Consider the following 18,626-nt stretch of genomic DNA (forward strand, 5'->3'; position numbering starts at 1 on the left):
TATTCACCTATATAAATTGATGTTGCACTATGTGCAGAGAAAAATCAAAACGTACATGTTTATAGAAGCATGGAAGATCTGGTAGATGTGAATGGCGTGAAGGACGTGAATGGTGGAACCAATAGGATTTATTACGAATTAGATGGCGAAGGTGATGCCGACAGTTCGACAACGCCACGCAATGTCGACCACCATCGTGATCGTAAGTTTGATTGTAATATTTTATCATGTCATTGAACTCCTGTATGTGTGAATTCTTTTAAAGAAGAAACATATACCAAACGAATATTAATTAATACGCGTGATGACTTGGAACTTTTGCACATCACTGTACCATAAGCTATATATATTCCACTTTGTTGATCAGAAGATTTGAAGCATCTACGCTATTATTATTTGTACTTTGTTTACAGTAAAACATTTTAGTTATACCAAGAGTGTTATTTTTTTAACGCGTTTGCCGTATGGTCACCGTCAAAGCGTAAAGTACACTTTATTAAATATGATGCTGTAATTTTAACTCATCCAAGATATGGATAAACATTTTCGACAATAATGTTGTCGCTTATGCTAGCGCTATAAGCTTAAGCTGTAAGCTTAAGTGCATAGGTGTGAAAATTGTTATCTTTCCAACATTTAGGTTTTTAAGGATCGATAAACCGTTGTGTGACGCTAACAACCGGTTTTGTTTTAACTGGCTTTGATAGCGTGCAGAGCGTCTCCGTAATAAATGTTCTCGCAGCTTAATAATAGCTCGAATTGACAAATTATCCTATTATCGTTCCTTGTCGTACTTACTTTTCAGCCGCGTCGTTCGCATCGATCATTCGCATCCTGCATGCATCACGAACAACGTGCGTCGTTAACTTACTCTCTTCGTAAAATATGTTCGAACATTGTCTCGCCTGATCATTTTTGGATCTTTTTGGAAATGAAAAATTCTTGCTGGACATTTGAGAGCATCTCTGAAGAAACAACAAATGTTATTAGCGTTATTAGCGCAGTAGAAACAAGGTCAAATAGGATACGCGTTTATATGAACTCTTCTTCGTTGCTTTACTATTCCCTGTCCACTCCTCCAGTGGGTCTCACGCGTTTATACCGTTCGTTCAGATAAATGGAGTTCTACTGTACCATCAGGTAATGTTTTTGAAATTTGGCATAGAGCCTACATCCCGTTTGCGTTCTACGTCGTCCTCTTTCTCGCCTTCGCGAAGCTGAATAGTATTTTTGCCTTCGTGCGAACATCCTCTGTCCCTTTACTGTTGCGTTAGCTGGACTGTTCGAGAGTTTTACTACGTGAATAGGAACGAGAAGATAACTCGCAGTCGTTTAATTATCCTTCTTAACGACGAAAAAGCGACGGTCACATTTTCTAGTGTTTTTCCACGTTGTGAATGGTTGATATATGAATGCAAAGTTCTCTGCCAATAAGCAGTGTATTACGTATTGGTGTATTCGTATCACAAGTCATATCAACTACATATGTAATTCTCCTACGACTCGCGTTCGGTCTATCGTTTAAGGTCATTGGGCTGTCAAGCAAACGTGTATGCATTTGGTTGCTTCAACGTTTAAAAAACTGTAATAGATTGGAGTGGCTTTGTGGATTTCGTGTGCAGCTAATGGATAACGAGCAATATTTGTTCGAGTATTAAACGGTTAGCACGGTCGTGTCATAACATGGAATAGTCTAACCGTAGTTAACTTGACGTTATAAAATTTAGTTGTTAAACGAACAGCGTAATAACCAAGACGAAAAACTCGGTACAGCAGACGAAGCATAGTAAATTGGTGAACTCGTTTCGAAGGTAGAACATCTTTCACGCGAAGATGTCTGTCTAGAATATAAACATATACTGTATATAATATACCGCAGTATCAATTTTTAGAACTTAAATTAGTCCGAATTAGCATCGTGAGTGCTACGTGAAGCGTCTGGCGGTTATATATAAATCGAATCATGTCAAGTAGAGGCGTCACCTCGACGGAAAACGACTTTTTTCATTGCCTACCGAGACTACCCAACTTTCTCATAGATCCCGAGGATGAAGGTAAACATTGGTTTTTATCATGTTACGAGTTGCTAGGTTTATTTTGTATAAATATATGACTAGACATCGTAACTATTATAAGACGAATTTTTAAAAGTTACGATGTAAGAATTAATATCTTTAAGTAAGAAACATGGCTTACAGATAACCTTTGTAAGTGATACAATTTTTTAAATAATCGTTATAGATAATAAACATTTTTTTGATTATCGGTAATCATCATCGATGATGGAGATCTTATTCTGGTTACCATTAACCAAGAAATACACGATATCATAATTATTTATCGTTGTCCTTCAACTTTTTACTTCTATCCCTATTATATTAATTTTTACGTTATTCAGCTAATATTTATCGTCAAATTTTGTGTATAAATCGCAGTTTCAAAAGAGTTCAACTTCCTTCACTTTCTACTTTTAAATAGCATGTTATCGACTACTATTCTGTCGTGAAAGACGAATCTGAGATACGTGGATAAATTAAAGTCAAACGTGATACGCTATCGCTACCTTATATACACATTGGCATATATTATTCTGCGTCCGTGTGGTTAACACACGTAATCTGTCGGTATCTGTGCTTTATCGTTACGTACTGTAAGAAACAGGGAGTTTTCCGCGAGTATCTATGACGATTGACATTCGCGTAGTCGAGGTGTGCATAAAACCAAGTGTACTATCTATTGGTTGAATCGTTTCGTAGAAAGCAATTCTTTTCGTGGTATTCTGCAATTAAAGCGTTTGAAGCACGTACTTGAAGCGATAATTTATTCTATCATCAGAAGTCACTGATATCGATATATCTACTGCGTAGTAATTCATCGCTATAGCAACTCATCTACCTTTCGATTTTGGACGATCATATTCCTTCATAACGTTATTTACGAAGGATCTTGTAAAAAATTTATGTCTGAAGTTGTAGAAAAGATCTTCTGAGAATTTTACATCTCTGAAATCGTACGTTCTAGCTGTATCGTTCGCTATAACTTTACGTAAGTGCAGTGGAGGTGCTCGAAGTGTGACAAAGCTAAGTAACTGGAAGCAATTACCGTTTGAAAGATTTCTCGTAATTTCCTAGAAGGAATTTAATCATGTATGAATCAACGTGGGAAACAATTAATAAATCGCATCTAAATAGAAAAGGTGGGGATGAAAGTGTTATACGTATCATAATTATTAATTGCACCTAATATGGAACAGCTGATTTCAAAAGTCTTCCAAGAAGAGAAACATGCCTTTTTCCCAATGAAGCTAATGTTAAAATGCGACAAGATTAATGGATATTCGTATGTTAATATTAGGTCGTCCGAAAAGTTCCTTTTGTTTTATAAGGAAATAATGAATGCACAACATTTTCCTTTTTATATTATTTTATCGAATTACGTATGATCCATTTTGTTCTATCAAAATAAAAATCATAACGTTCGACAGATTAGGTTTCATGTTTGTATAAAGATGCATCGTTGTAAAAGAAAGACACTATTCGAACAACCTAATATATTGTGTACTGTGCAAAGATTTAAGAATCTCGAAGTCGCGGTAAAAAATGTAAACAAACGCGACGAGAAAGAAAAAACACTGCCTGGTATAGTCTGTAGAACTGGTAGCTAGAAAATAAATATAATTCTGCAAACACGATGGGCAATAACAGCATCATTGACATGTTCCATGTTACGCACGCTCAACGCTAATTGTGTTTAATTGTATTAATTAATTGAGTTAATCGTAGGTTCCATATTTGGTACATACATACGTTTGCATATGCGAGGACTGAAGATATACAAATCACATTTTTAAACGAATCAACGTGCACAACGTAGGTGGTATCGCCTTGATGTAATATCGTCCGATTCGCAGCTTCTGCTTTGGAACTTTCAGCAAGTTCAGCTCTGGCATCGAGATTCTTAGCTATGTATCTTATCTCATGAGATACGAATGTATCTCTACGAGTGGGTATCCGAGTTATTTTGTCTACTAGGGTATCTCGCGGCAGGGTTGCCATTGCCAGATGACCCCCATAATCTTGTTCCCACTGCCCCTACCGCCATCATATAAGTTTTTGGTGAATACGCGAGCTTATGATTTTGTTAAGAGTGGCAGTGAGAGTAGGGATAACCGCTCCTCGCGTACGACACGAGAGATCTTCCGCGATGCTCTTGCTGACGAGTAAGCCGTGTAGCTGGGTGTCTCAGAGTTGTCTATTCACAGGTTTACAGGTCTATTCACAGGTAAAATCTTTGTCAGGTACAGATATCCTATGTCAAGTAAGTCTAATGTCATTTAGTCACAAAATGAAAATATTTCTTGCTATCTTTACAATTTCTTAGTTGATCTTATCGAAATTTCGTTATACAAATTACTTTCTTGAATTAAAACCGTTGGAACGTGTAATGGCGTATCAGTGAAATCCGAAAGTGCAGATATTTCTATTTTAGCTGCGGAATCTTCTATTTTTAGCAATTTAACGATATTTAAAGTTTTGGCAAAGTTAATTGAATTTAGAAATGAAAAGCATGATATAATTATAGTGAGGATGATTCGTATGATCTTGGCGTATGAAAAATCTGCAAATCGCGTACCTGTACACTTGCGCCAAGTGTCTCTATTGATCTCGTTTATGAAAAGCGGCTTCTTGGCGCTTAGGACCAGTCTTTGGTCGAGTGCCAGGACTTGATTTATGAATAATGAATTCTAAACTGAGAGTTTCACATTTTTGTTAATAATTAAATGTCTACAAATGATAAAAGCAGAATAGAAGCTCGTAGCAACTCACTGGCTAACAGTTATATAACCAGCATATACAGAGAAGGTTTTGAAGAACTCATCCCAGTAGATCTGATAGACCGATAAAGATCACCAATATGCAGGGTATTCGCGTAACGCGATTTTATTTTTCTGCTATTTGCGAGGCCATGTAGCGAGAAATGTTTTGAACCGCACTTTAATGGTGTCGAGTATACTGCAAATGACGATAAAAGAATTCCGAAAATAGTTCGTTTTTATAGCGAAACCAAGGCCACTCATGTTTAGCTTAAATGGGACCATTTGTTGCTTTTTCCATGAAATTGTAGAGGCTTTACGTTCAATTCAAAAAGCATGTTACATGATAGTTTTATTAACTCAATACTAGGTTTACAAAAGTAATAGTAGGTTAGTTTAACCGACTTCGGTTAGAAATAACTGTTATAAATGATCAAAATGCTTTTGGTTACCGATAATAATCAGGACATGTATATTATATATTACATTCTTATTTTTGACCCACATTCTTTAAAACTACACGTGTGGTATGTATATGCATAGTTATACTTTGTGTGTAAATATATATGTATATCGTGTGTAACTATATGCGTAGTTTTAAAGAATGTGGATCAAATGAGAATACGCAAACCAAGTACAAACATTATGTATATAAATATATAAATCTATATATATATATATATATATATATATATATATATATATATATATATATATATATATACGTGTATATATGAAAATTCCACGTGTACTTTTGTTACATCATTAATGACCATCGTTAGAGATATAAAATTCGCGTCGTAGTTAACATGTTAACGAATAATTCCTGTACACGAATCAACGGCGCTAATTCTCGGAAGATGAGCAGAAAGGAAGGAATGTGTACATATCTTATGAGGTTATGAGAAAACGTGCGGTGGCTAACGCTTCTTGAGAACTGTTTCACAACGTTGGCGTGCGTGCGTTAACGGCGCTACCAGAAAACACGATTGCGTTAGTGTTAGAGGTAGAGACGTGCATGTAGACCGGCGAGTGTGTGGTCGTGCGTATCGATTCTACGATGTCTACCAAGTGCCAACTGTACGCTACAGTCAGTATATTCGATACTCGCGACCAGTTAATGTGGTCAGTGCCCTCTGTACTACGAACTACGAGTATTGCCTTTATTTTGTAGTTCAACCCCGCGTTTTTGACACATTTCTTATCGCATTTGACACGAGGAAAGCTGGAAAATTGTTTTGTGTCATCTTTCTTCGAAAACGACAGTGTACTGTCGAGTTTTTGTGATATTATAATTGAGGAAATCGTTATTAGCATTAGTGGTCGAAAACAAAGAAAGTGTGATATTTATTTGTGTAAGATTTGTCCTGTCAGAATCCTGATTTTCGAAATGTCGATCGTCCGTGCGATAAGTTTTGTATATACGTGTGAAATTCTCTTTTGCTGAAACAAAAGACGTCGTTGTCTCAGATGTTAAAGTCACGTTTTTCATCTTCTCGTTAATTATTCATGTAACTGCCTCACGAACCAATATTGTTTCTCGGACATCATGGTTAATGTGATATTTTCTCGAAGCATTACAGGATTTTGTATTAGAAAAACTTGAAGGATTTTAGTTTGATTTACAATTACTTTGCCTTTTACTCGTGATATTAAAATAATCCAATGTGTCATATCTTACCTATAACTGTAACTATAGAAAACACGTAAACGATTCAAAGCAATTTATCTTTAGTAATCGTCTGTGTAGATACATATCTAATTTCTAGATTTTGGATACACTCCAAATGAAACTGTCAAAGGATGACTCATGCGAGCAGACATTCTTTCTGGAAATAGTTATTCACGAACATCGGTTTCGCTGACTGAAACTAGTAGAACTACTTGTATACGAAGATTCTTGTTTAAAGAACAAAAATAGTACACTCGCGATTGAATCGGAGGTACTGCGCAAAAAATGAAACGACTGTTTGTTGACATACTCTTGTTAGTGTGAGTCGACAGTTTGTTATGGCTGGGAACTGTGCATTGGCAAAATTACTTGTCTATATCAGGTGGCAGACAGCATAAGGCAAAAAAGTATTCACTGTACTTAACGCCTGCAAACAGCCATTGCCCTTTTGTCTCATGCTATTCTCCACGTTCTGTTCTATTAATACTGCGCATTTTGTTTTATAAATTTGACGTAGGTTATAGGTCGTGACAACTTTATCGAGTTATCAGTCCTATGAACCGAATATTTTAAATTCAGAATAACGTTTTGATCGTGCGTTATTTCTGCAAAAAATTTCTGCGTTAATATATCAAATAAGTAATAATAATTGTTCTTAAAACAAACTTTTAACTATCCTATAAGATGCTTGATAGGTGTAACCCTTGTAGCCTAATTTCCAACACAAGCATAACACCAACTACATACATATTGGATACATATTGGTTACTTTCATCATATGTAAATAACCAAGCGATGTGATCTGAATCGTATTTTCATTTCATGGTATACCTACACATATGTGATAATACGTATCCTTGATTTCGCAATAGTTGTGAGATATGTGCTTTGTTTGTCACGAAAGCAACGGCTTGTTTAAGGTTGACTGCTTTCTCGGAAATTTAAAATAAAAATCTCATTAAAAAATGCCGTTATCTTAAGCTTAAACCGATAGAATTTCTTCTTTATCTATATAATATCATTCGCTCGTTTATTTAACTTTTCTGTTTCCATTTTCAGTTAAAATTTAGTTTAATCCTAAATTAAACTCTGGTTCGAAACATTGCGTTTTCTTTAATCGCGCTGAATTATTCAGAACGAAGTAGATCTTATATAAGCGTTGTCGCTCGGGCTTGGTGTAATTAAGGTTAGAATCAATTTTTATACGCAAGTTTCGTTTCGTGCTACTCGTAAGAAGTAACATTTCGATTAGAGAACGAAAGTAACAATTATTTTAAAAATTAAAAAAGAAAATCATAGAAGAGGTTAATTTTTATTTAAATGGAAATCAGCTGTCGTTAAATTTTGCGGAAATTTTTCGAGGAATAAAGTTGCAAAAAAGATATTAAGATTTATCTGCCTTGGCTATGTACAAGCAGCCATCGATATTGATTACTCTTAACCTAGACAAACGAAACTTCTGTCACCGATAATAGTGAGTCATAACTGAAAACAATTCCCCTTGTCAATAATGGTTATTCACAAAGAAAAACAATTTCCGTCATCGATAATGGTTACCAGTAACCTAAAAAATTTTGGTCCTATATAGTATTCGCAATCAAAATCGTCTAGAGGCAGATATTAATTCTTACGCCATAACTTTAAAAATTTACTTTCTAAAAGTAATAGTTTATGGTTTCAATTGCTTTATTTATCAAATTGACTATAAAAGCTGCAAATTACAAAAATTGATTAAATCGGGTACATTGTGAGAATGAACTTGCGCATAAGCGCTCTCGCATATAGCCTCCAGCTTGAAACAAAGAATGTTTCAGAAAGGGAAATATTATAAACGTGTGTAAATTTGGTTTACGTCGTTTATGATGAAAGCAAAATCAAATAACGATTGTCACGCTGTCAAGGTTGCTGGCGTATTGGCGTCAGAGAACTGCAACGTGTTGAAAGATTCGGATTTCCAAAAATAGTACTCGAACTCTGAAGAACAACATACGCTTTGATTTAACTTGACTTCAATATTGCATATGTAAACAGAAAGCTGTTGCAACTTCTGGTTGGACTTAGAAATAGACTCTGGTTGTTTATGCAAATTTATGGTTTTATGAACATAAGAGAAAGAAATGGAACTTATTAGAGATTCGCCTCACATATTGTACAGTGTGATTGTTATTCATTTAAGTACAGGTACATTTTCATAAATCGTTCTTTCGAAACGCGAACAGTGAAAAGCTAAATACGATATCGTTATCGATATAATACATGTCAACAATTGACACAACTTTCGAGATACGTTAGACAAATGCAAGTAATATTTTCGTAGAAAAAACGTACAACATAAACACGAGATTATAATCCTATATCTAAATATGTACGTAAAATTGCTATATAACATAAACAGAAAATGGGATTAAATATCGCCCTTTGACGTCAGCTGTGATTTACATTTTCGATTTATTGTATGTATTGTATATGTTTGTGGTAGATCGCAAACGAGTGAATCGACACGAACAAACGTTTTCTTTTTTCAGTCGGCGCTTTCTCACCGGGAAATTCCAAAATTCCACGAACTTTTAGATTAAACACATAACTCGCGAGCCGCAAGAGATAGAAAACAAGTTTCCAGACAAAAGTTACTTCTTTTAACGAGGTCTATCGTTTGGTAGAAAATTTATCAATGTATAGCGAATTGTAACGCGAAATCGGAATCTCTCGCCTTCGCCTCTTTAGAATGAATTTGGACAGCAAAGGAAATTGCGTAATACTGCATCCACTTTATAAGTGGTCGAAAATCGGGACTTCTCGGCGATCAATTAATGCGTAGGAATAGTTGTAGTTGAGATTATTGTTTACACTTCTTAAACTACTCGTAAATCGAATCTGCCTAATAGTAAAACTGTCAGGCGAGTTACAGTGGCTGGTGCCAGATTCTTTGTTTTTGCAAATACCGTGAACATGCAAATATTTTTAGCGATATTAACGTTTACCTTTATTCAGATGGAAACACGGTTACGCATACTCATTTATTTTTGTCATGTTGCTTCAGTTCCAACTAATTACGTGCAATATATTTAGGTACACATTAACCAGTTAGCTGTTGCGATTTCTTTGAAAAGCGTGTACTTAAAATGTATACTCGTCAAAACCAGCTAACTGGTTAAAGGTCGACAGTTCCAGTATCACAATTATCGTTTTCTTTTGTAATTACTCAGTTTACACGGAAAAGTTTGAATTATTCCTTTGTACGTCTAATACGACGTATACAAATTTCATTACCTTTTCTTTACTAATTGATATCGAGTTCTATTTGCAAGTAAACAAGCTGCAACTGTCGTGGACGATCGACAGATTCGAGTAGAATTTGGGGAAATGATGTTCGATATTAGAATTCTGGCAAATCTTTCTAGACGCGCAGAACAAAACCGCACGATGGTGCTGGGTAGCGAAACTGACTACTTGTCTGGATATAAGCGAAATTCTGTTACGGAATGGTTGCAAAAAACGGGACAGGCGGAGAACGATGGTAATTTTCTCGATGCAACGTGTATGTTTGCTGCGTTTACGTTAAATAATTCGCGATTACAGTGAAAGCGTTTTCTAGTTCACAGCGATGAACTACGCACGCTGAAACTTACTTAGCAATTTGCATTAGACATACATAGAAGCGTGCAATCTAGTTAACCAAGTCTTGAGGTAGTACCGCTAAACCAGCGGTTCTTAGTCTCTCGGTAATCACGTTTATTCTAAATAATTTCCTGTTGTCGCGTATATATGATAATCCCTGTTTCCACTTGATTCAAACTTCGAATCCGTAACATGCCCGAAATATTTAAAACATTCGTCAATCGCTCATCAACGACCTTCAAATTTGCGGAGGAGATGTTCGGTCTAAATAAATAAAGATAAATGCACATACACGTACTCCTTAACCGGTCAACTGCGGAATTTAGTTTTAAAAATCTCTTATGGGATAACTGGTTAAATATTTTTTACTCGAGTAGTAAAATAACAAGTTGCGCGTGAGCGTCACACCGTGAAGAGTCTGCGACCATTTGGGGTCCGCGGACCAGAGATTAAGAACCGCTGCACTGGACTAAACTCGTTTTAAGGCATTTTGCATCCGCTTTCCAGGTATAATAATACGTTTGGTATAAACATTTTACCACTAAAAAGAGTCTATGCTTTTCATTACAGGAAGCGAAAGTCCGGTGTTTGGTCTGGAAGGTGGCGGAACAGGTGCAGGTGGTGGAACCTCCTTAAGACTTGCACCGCACGAATTACCCAATGAAATTTCTGCCCCCTATGAGGTCCCGCAATTTCCGATCGAACAAATCGAGAAGAAGCTTCTCATACAGAGGCAATTAACCGTCAAGTAAGTAACGAGTTCGTACTTTTCTTTCCGAAAGTGAACCTTGATTCGCGCTAGCGATCATGGTACGACCGGATGACTTCTAATCAGACATCGATAAAACTTGTTTACACATGACGCAATGAGAGCAGCCACGGTATAGTCCGGTCGAATTAGATCTGAAATACGCCAGTTGATAAATTGTGCGAATCATACATGGAAAATTTGGAAGTACGATGGCTACTGGTCTTCTTAGTATTTCAGTTATTGTACTGGAAAGTTCTGTCGGTTTTTGTATTCTTCCACTCGCGATAGCGATAAAATGTATTTAGGATGAGTTTTATTCTGATTCAGTATATTTGAGCTTATCCAGACGTTATTACGAATTATCTTATAAGTTACGTAAAATGATGTTCTTCGTTTATCTTTTACGATACTGTAAATGAAATTAAGAAATTGTAAGAGCATGTTCAAATATGTACGTGTAATCTTTACTTATCCAATTAGTCTACCTAAACATGTCACAATAACTCTATAGATCCAATGTAGAGATGTTTGTCTATCGATATAGCTTTCATTATCAGTACTGATAATTCTTCGACCACTATATATATATATATATATATATATCTATCTGACTAATACCTTAAGGTTTTTTATATCACGTAGGTCAAAAGTAATTACTTGAAAACTTTTTTCTTACGTTCGAGCAGTTTTCACTGCAGTTTTTATAAAAATGGTAATTTTTCTTGTAAATGTTTGAAAACCGAAGATATTACGAGTTTGTTGAACAGTTTGATAAATCGATTTCCTTGCTCCAGAATTCATGAAAATTCAACGTCGAAACGAGGTCATTCTTTAACCCGTTGCAGTAGTTATGTGTAGTCGCGATACAGCTCTTTTCAAAGCGTTACTGAGAATAGCGGGAGAAAAGCATAACGAAGACGATTTTATACAGCCTTAAGCTACAGCGTACTCGTATTCTCCAAAAAATTTAAGCTATCCTTCTACCATGACATTAACCAAAAATTTTAGTAACGTAACTCCAAAATTATCCGTTATATGTACATTATATAACATTGTATTGGACACGATACTACTAAGAAAATACTAGTTACTAGAATAACATTTATTACAAAACGTACTCGAAGTAATTTTAAAAACTACAAAATGAAATAAGACTTACAATTACTCCAATACTCGTAATAAACATTCGTAAAATTGCTGGAATATACTACACGTTACGATCGTTACTAATAAGTACAATTAACCATATACTACATTAAGAATATAAGTATTATACTTTTGATACAGACTTGAATTAAGATAAATGATATATTTAATTATGCTTTTAATATTACGTTTAATTCTTCAGTTTAGGAATTTTTACATTTCCTAATTTGTAATCTTTTATTCGCCGCTGAGAAGAAATTTCCCTTTTCCATCGTCTAAAAAAGCCTGTAATCTTTCCCTGCTCTAGACGTTCATTCTAGAGGTCATTTCGTGCTTTTAAAATAGAACACCGGTACGTTTCCTTCAGGACATTCTATTAATGTTGAAAACTGCACTTTTATGCGATCCACTTGTGAGTCTCGTGTTGTCTTAAAAAGACGTAAATTTCATTGCAATGCGTTTTTATAGGTGGCCAGAATTTATGATCTCTTTTTAACTGCCGTCTATAATTGGGATTATCTACGAAGGTGCATGTACCTAATTCAATTCTATTCTTGGCTATTACTCTTGTTAGTTCCATACCATGCCTCTTGATGCGAGTGCTGAAGCTTCTGAAAATAAATTTTCAGTTGCGCTCAATTTCTATTACATTTGCTTGCTTAGGCCAGGTGGAAAAAAAATAGCCGCCTAACGAAAGGTCAACAAGTACCCTGTATAATATTTCATTTTTATTATTCTAAGATTTGTGCAGTTAACTAAAACTTGGAATAAAATTTCTATTAGAAAGTATGATTTTACGACTCGATTAATTTTTTCACATAATTTGCCGTTAACATATTCTCAGTACAGGCACTATTACAATTAAAATGAGCACTGGTAAAATTATCTCACACGATAGATCTTAGTTCGTATGCAGTAAAGTAGCGATCAATACTGCAACGTAGATCTATCTGGTTTACTGTTTAATCTGCTGTGGTTACCATTGTAGCTGGTGTATTTTGTGTAATGTATAAGATGTGACTCTAACTAATGTCATGTATCATATATATTTATATTAGAATCAAGCGCAGTACTTGCTGGTCAAGGAAATCGCTGTTTTCTTTGTCCAACAAGGTATTGTTTATCATAAAAACGCGGCAAAAGATCAGACGGAGCACAAGGAGCATTATCCGGATACTCGGAAGCGATTACATGACGCAGTGAGACGGAAACGGTCTGAGTTTTGGAAAAGCGACGACTGAATCTATTTCGTGCTTCGCTACGACAACTGGCCCATTCATCGCGCTCTATCTAGCAGTTTCTGACGGAACACGACGTCGTGCAATTTCGTCAGCCTCCTGGCCCTCCTGCGACTCTTGACTATCCCCCAAATTGAAAAATCCCTTAAAAAGGACAGAATTTGAAAAGGTAATGGATATAAAATGAAACTCTGTAGTTTCTGCTGGTAGGTGCTATGAATGAACTTGAAAAATTCAGCATCCATTCGAACTTCATCTCTTTGATCTTTTGCCAATCTTATATCGTCAGGAATGGTGAACATTTTGAAATGGACTTGTAGTTGGAGTCGTAGAATCGTGGCTACTGACTACCATCAGATGTAATTATTCTTGATCCATTGATACTTTGTATTACTATACGTATAGTATACGTAGTTCGTTATCGGTCATTTCCTATATCGTTCTTTTGTCATAACTCTTTGACGATACTCGCAATAACACGCATACGTTTATACGACACTTTTTCCTTATCTCGGTGCCTACAGAACGCAACAACAACGTTTGGCCGAGACAAAATCGGGATAAACAAATACAGGATATAACTTTCTGCGACAGAATATAATCTAATTACAAGATAGCGGATTAAAGGATTTGCGATGGTTTTGTTCTTTGCGAGGATCACAGCTACGCATAGCGGAACATCATGGCGCGATGAAATTGATTTTCAAGAGCTGCCTTGTGGCGATACAATTGCATCGCCTGTTACCTTCGGGTTAATTCCTAAACGATTAAATGAAAGTTTCTTTATAACGATAATAGAGCTACCGCGATTAATTGAAGCAGCGACAACCTATAGGGGCTACATCGAACGAACTACGTCTTCGCAATATGGACAATGTGGTTGCTTGGTTGACAATGAGCGAGTGGCGCGATTCGGTGTGGCGCGACGATGATGGCGTGGCAGTGGCGTAGACGTGGGGAAGGGGTTAGGTTGGGGTTAGGTTCGCGAGCAGCCTTCATGGCCGGCCTTTCAGTAGTCGTAAGATCATCGTGGTGGTAGGAAGTGCGCGACGGTATGCTCTGCGTGCAACGTAGATCGTTTCCGGTACTCTACCAAGAAATATCAGACTCGTGTTGGACGACCGCATGATCCCCGGTCGGCTTTACGATTGTCTTTCATGACCTCGCCACGAGAATTTCCGAGGCTAGGCTATGTGAGTTAACGTATCGATTGACAGAAATTTTACATTCGCGGACTCTCGCCGCGTTTACTATGCCGCGACACCTTCGAATTACGCGTTACAGATGTATCGATGAATAACGAAAGGAAAGGGAAATAAGGCCGAGCCGCCCCGTCTCTTCCTAGTTAGACGTTCGCGTTCGCTTAGTTTCCCGTTCTGTGCAACGATAAACTGTCGAGCGAATCCTCAACGACATTTTGACACTTGACACTTAAATGCAGTGGTTCGTGAAAGCGTTTCAAAACTTACCACAGAATTCTTATTTACGGGAATATCGTACATTGTACATTATGCGCGTACGAAACTTTTCGATATTTCGTTGGCACCGTAGACGAGTAGACTGTGAATTTTCACGGAAATTCGTGTTCTTAGGGATATAGTTGAGAAAAAAGAATCTCTAGAAAATGGGAAATTCATTTAACTACCACGTATCGTAGAAAGCGCTGTACTTTCGATGTTTTCTTATGGTTCCTCGTATTACGTGTGATTTGTGCAATTTTCAAACGAACGATCTTTGCATAAAGATTCGCGGTCTAGTAACGAGACACGACTATCGTGGTTATGATAGTAAGATTCGAAAGCAATCCGGAAATGTATGTAGACAAGTTAGAAAATATTTATTGCAGACATACGCTTGTTAGCGGAACATTAGTATGCAGGATGAATAAGTAGTCTTGGCCATGCCATTAGCGCAAAAGACAATTTCGCTACATACGTTTATGGCTTATTAATATAGCGAATAATTGGCTATTCAAACGAACAGTACGTTTCCACTGCGTATCTTCCAACTTCTACATACATTTTTAGATTTATTTATCACATTTACATACATACACATTTATTATAAACATACGGTTAATGAAAAATTAATACACAGCATGAACAATGGTGTTCGACATGCAATCAGTGCCAAAGATAGTCTCGCTACATATTGTGTATTATTCATGTAGCGAATAATTCACTGTTCAAATGCTTTGTTCAAATACACTAACTATTACAAAATCCATAAAATATCTTCTAATTTTTACATACATTTTCAGATTCATTTCGAATATTACCAATGTAATCACGACGGTCGTGTCCCGTTCCAGAGCCAATGAAGTCTCAAAACGTTTCGTATAATACGAGCCGTCTAACGCGAAAGTAGCGTAAGTCAGTTTTCTAGCTATTTGGATTAACGCATCTCCGAAGCTTAACCTTGATTCTGTTTCGTGCAGATGTGGTATCTTCGGACATAACTGTACAGTGACTTACATAAAACAGGTGTAACGTTCTTTAATATTATTGTACGTTACAGGATTCCGACTTCGTTCCTCGTTAATCAGTGATCGGCATTTTTGTGTTTACATCGCTTTTGCGTTAAGCGACTCGTACATGCATAAACAGTTCCTAGGAGCGTGCGAATATTTTCGCGAGCCACGTATACGTACATAGAGCACATATGCAGACGCACGATTCGACATTATGTTCTTTAACCAGTTGGCTGTTTTCGATGAGAATACTCGACACAAACAAGTGGCAATATTTCGTGTTATGACGAGTATACTCGTCAACTGTAAAAAGTAGTCACAGTTTGCCGTTTAAACCGAAATTTGGTAATTGCAACAAACTGCAGTAACAAAATTAAGAAATAAAACAGTGCTTTCGCTGCGACTCGATCCTATATATATAACAGCCACATATATTTTTTGTTCGACGAGTTAACTCGCTTACTTTTTGCCACACACTTTTTTGGCTACACGCTTTTCAAGGAGGTGGCAACAGCTAACTGGTTGATAGCTGCGGACATTCGTTCCTTCGAATATTTCGTGAACAAATTTTCCGATCTCGTGAAAAGGTGCGGTAGTACTGCACTTGATATCGTCAAGATTTACAAGCGCTCTATGTAACAGGCTACGCGTAGCAGATGTACGTCGTTATGGAAATTTCGTTCCCCCGTTTGTCGATCATCGACACATTTCCTTTTCTCATGTTTCTTCGTTCAAGTCGCGATGACCTTCCTTACCGCAAAATCGTTGCGCATTCGTAGCGATCGTAGCAACATATGGACAAATACGGCCGCTGCTCTACTCGAAATCTATCTCGTTCAGTCGCGAACAAATTCTGTCTGCGTCTTTTATCCAACAGCCATTGTATGTGCGATCGAAGTGTTCAACAGTCGAATCGTACATGCGTTATCTTCGCACGATTTTATTCTGTTTGCGAACGCACACGTGCAGTACGATTTACGAATACCGTAAATATCGCAGATACGTTTTATACGCTCATTTCCTAGATTCTTACGATAAAGTAGACTTAAAAACTCGCGAGTAAAATCGAACGTGTTATTGCACAAATATTACAGTAGAATTCCGACAAGTGGTATCTTTTTTTGGAATCGTTGTTTCTGTTTGTCTGGTAACGAGAAATAATGAAACGCACGGCTGCCTTCGATACCGTTTCGAAATGCCGGGTGATGATCGTAAATATTTACATGTTTCGTGACAACACGACGATTGAGGGGCTCAGTGAAGAAAGGCCATACGCTGCAATTTATATCGACTCTTTGCTTTTTCTATTATCAACTATGTGGCTCGTGCGTTCTACCGTTCGTTTCATCGCCTTCCAGCGATGTAGCGTGTAACCTTTTGCGAACAGGATTAAATTAACCCTCCGTAGGCAAACGTATTCTTTTTCTCTCTCCGCGTTCTCTCCTACGTCAACCGGAAGATTTAAATTAAAGGGAAACCGTTTTACCAGACTTTGAAAATATGCGGGGAAATTTCGAAATACTTATCGATATCTCTGTTGCGTTTTTCATCCTTCTATCGACACGTTCAGCGCGGGGTCGATACGCGTATCGAGGAGGAGGAAGAAGCTCTTTAGCGACGGCGCCGATACATGTATCGACGTTATTTCCTTTTTTAATATTTGTCAGCGGTCTTTTTCCGTGCGTTGTAGCCATTTCCTAACTAAGGGGAAACTAAGCGGGAAAAACTGTTTTCCATTTAATGAAAAAAGATCGTTTTCGATTGTGTTTTGAAAATTGTTTCGAATTTCGTAGAATACGGAACGTATTAAAATAGTTTACCTTCATCCATACAATTCCAACCGTAAAATACAAATCGCCTAGCAATTGTTTTCCCTATCGCCTTGAATTCTCGTAGTATTTATTTAATTGTCCATTTATAGCGCAGTTAACTAACGGTAGAAGCGAGAATTTTGGCCGGTACTGTACGACTTTCCTCTGTGTCTAGTGGGAAGGAAAGCCGCGTTATTCCGTCTCCTTAGACAACTTGCAATGTAATTCTTACGTGCAATCTATATCTGTCTGTATGTGTTCCACTTCTTCATCGAAGCTTGACGAAAGTGCCTAAGTATTGGGACACCTGATGGCATCGTAAGAAACGTGACGATCTACCTAGCTCACGAAGCAAATTGTTAATCGCTACCAGTTAGCTGTTTTCGACGAATATACTCGCCACCCGTGAAAAGTAGTTACAATTTGCTGTTTAAATCGCAATTTGGTAACTGCAATAAACTGCAGTAATAGAATTAAACAATGAAAACGGTCGTTTCGTTGCGACTTTATTTCTATCGTTAGCAACAGCTAATTGGTTAATATTGACAGTAGTACGCAGCACTAGTTTGTTAAATTATTAATATTATTTATCATTATTTATCTTGTTGCAACGAGGCTCGCGTGTACGATCTTTGGTTTGGAAACTTGACGCTTGTTCTATTCCTTTTATAATTTGTACTGGTAGAGCATACGTTATTTGGTTTCTGTTAGCTCTCTTATCTTCCATAAATTCCATTTATGCGTTCCGTATGTTTTTGCCTGCCAACTCACGTAATTCTTTCAACACAAGCAACTTCCGTTTGTACAAAATCTTTATATCTGCGCGCTTTGGATAATCTTCGATATGTTTTTGCTTTTGTTTCCTAATGTCTCTGGCTTTTCCAACGCCGCGTATTTTTCTTCATTCTGTCGACACTTGCACCACCTTCGTATTTTCTTGCAACAATTAGAACGCCGATAGTTTCCTGCCAAACTGTCATAATGACAGTTCACTCGATGGAGTAGAGGAAAGAATACATCGCACGTGAACGCTAATAAGATATGTACATATTTGAAACGAACGAAGGGATCGGTCGCTGAGAAACGTTATAATCGCATAATAAAACG

General features: G+C 36.9%; 1 protein-coding gene across 14 annotated transcripts in view; it reads left to right on the plus strand.

The window, feature by feature from the left end:
- Nucleotides 1–18,626, plus strand: part of LOC126926219 (AMP deaminase 2) — a 33,266-nt gene that overhangs the window by 2,671 nt on the left and 11,969 nt on the right. For 6 of the 14 annotated variants that reach the window (XM_050742429.1, XM_050742425.1, XM_050742422.1 and 3 more), the window contains 2 exons: nucleotides 66–202; nucleotides 10,674–10,851. In XM_050742429.1, coding sequence (XP_050598386.1) covers nucleotides 70–202; nucleotides 10,674–10,851 — 311 coding nt within the window. In that variant the 5' untranslated portion in view covers nucleotides 66–69. The other 8 variants (XM_050742434.1, XM_050742437.1, XM_050742431.1 and 5 more) reach the window with 7 other exon arrangements.

The sequence above is a fragment of the Bombus affinis genome, chromosome 17 (assembly GCF_024516045.1).
Source record: "Bombus affinis isolate iyBomAffi1 chromosome 17, iyBomAffi1.2, whole genome shotgun sequence".
In the NCBI taxonomy this organism is placed as follows: domain Eukaryota; kingdom Metazoa; phylum Arthropoda; class Insecta; order Hymenoptera; family Apidae; genus Bombus; species Bombus affinis.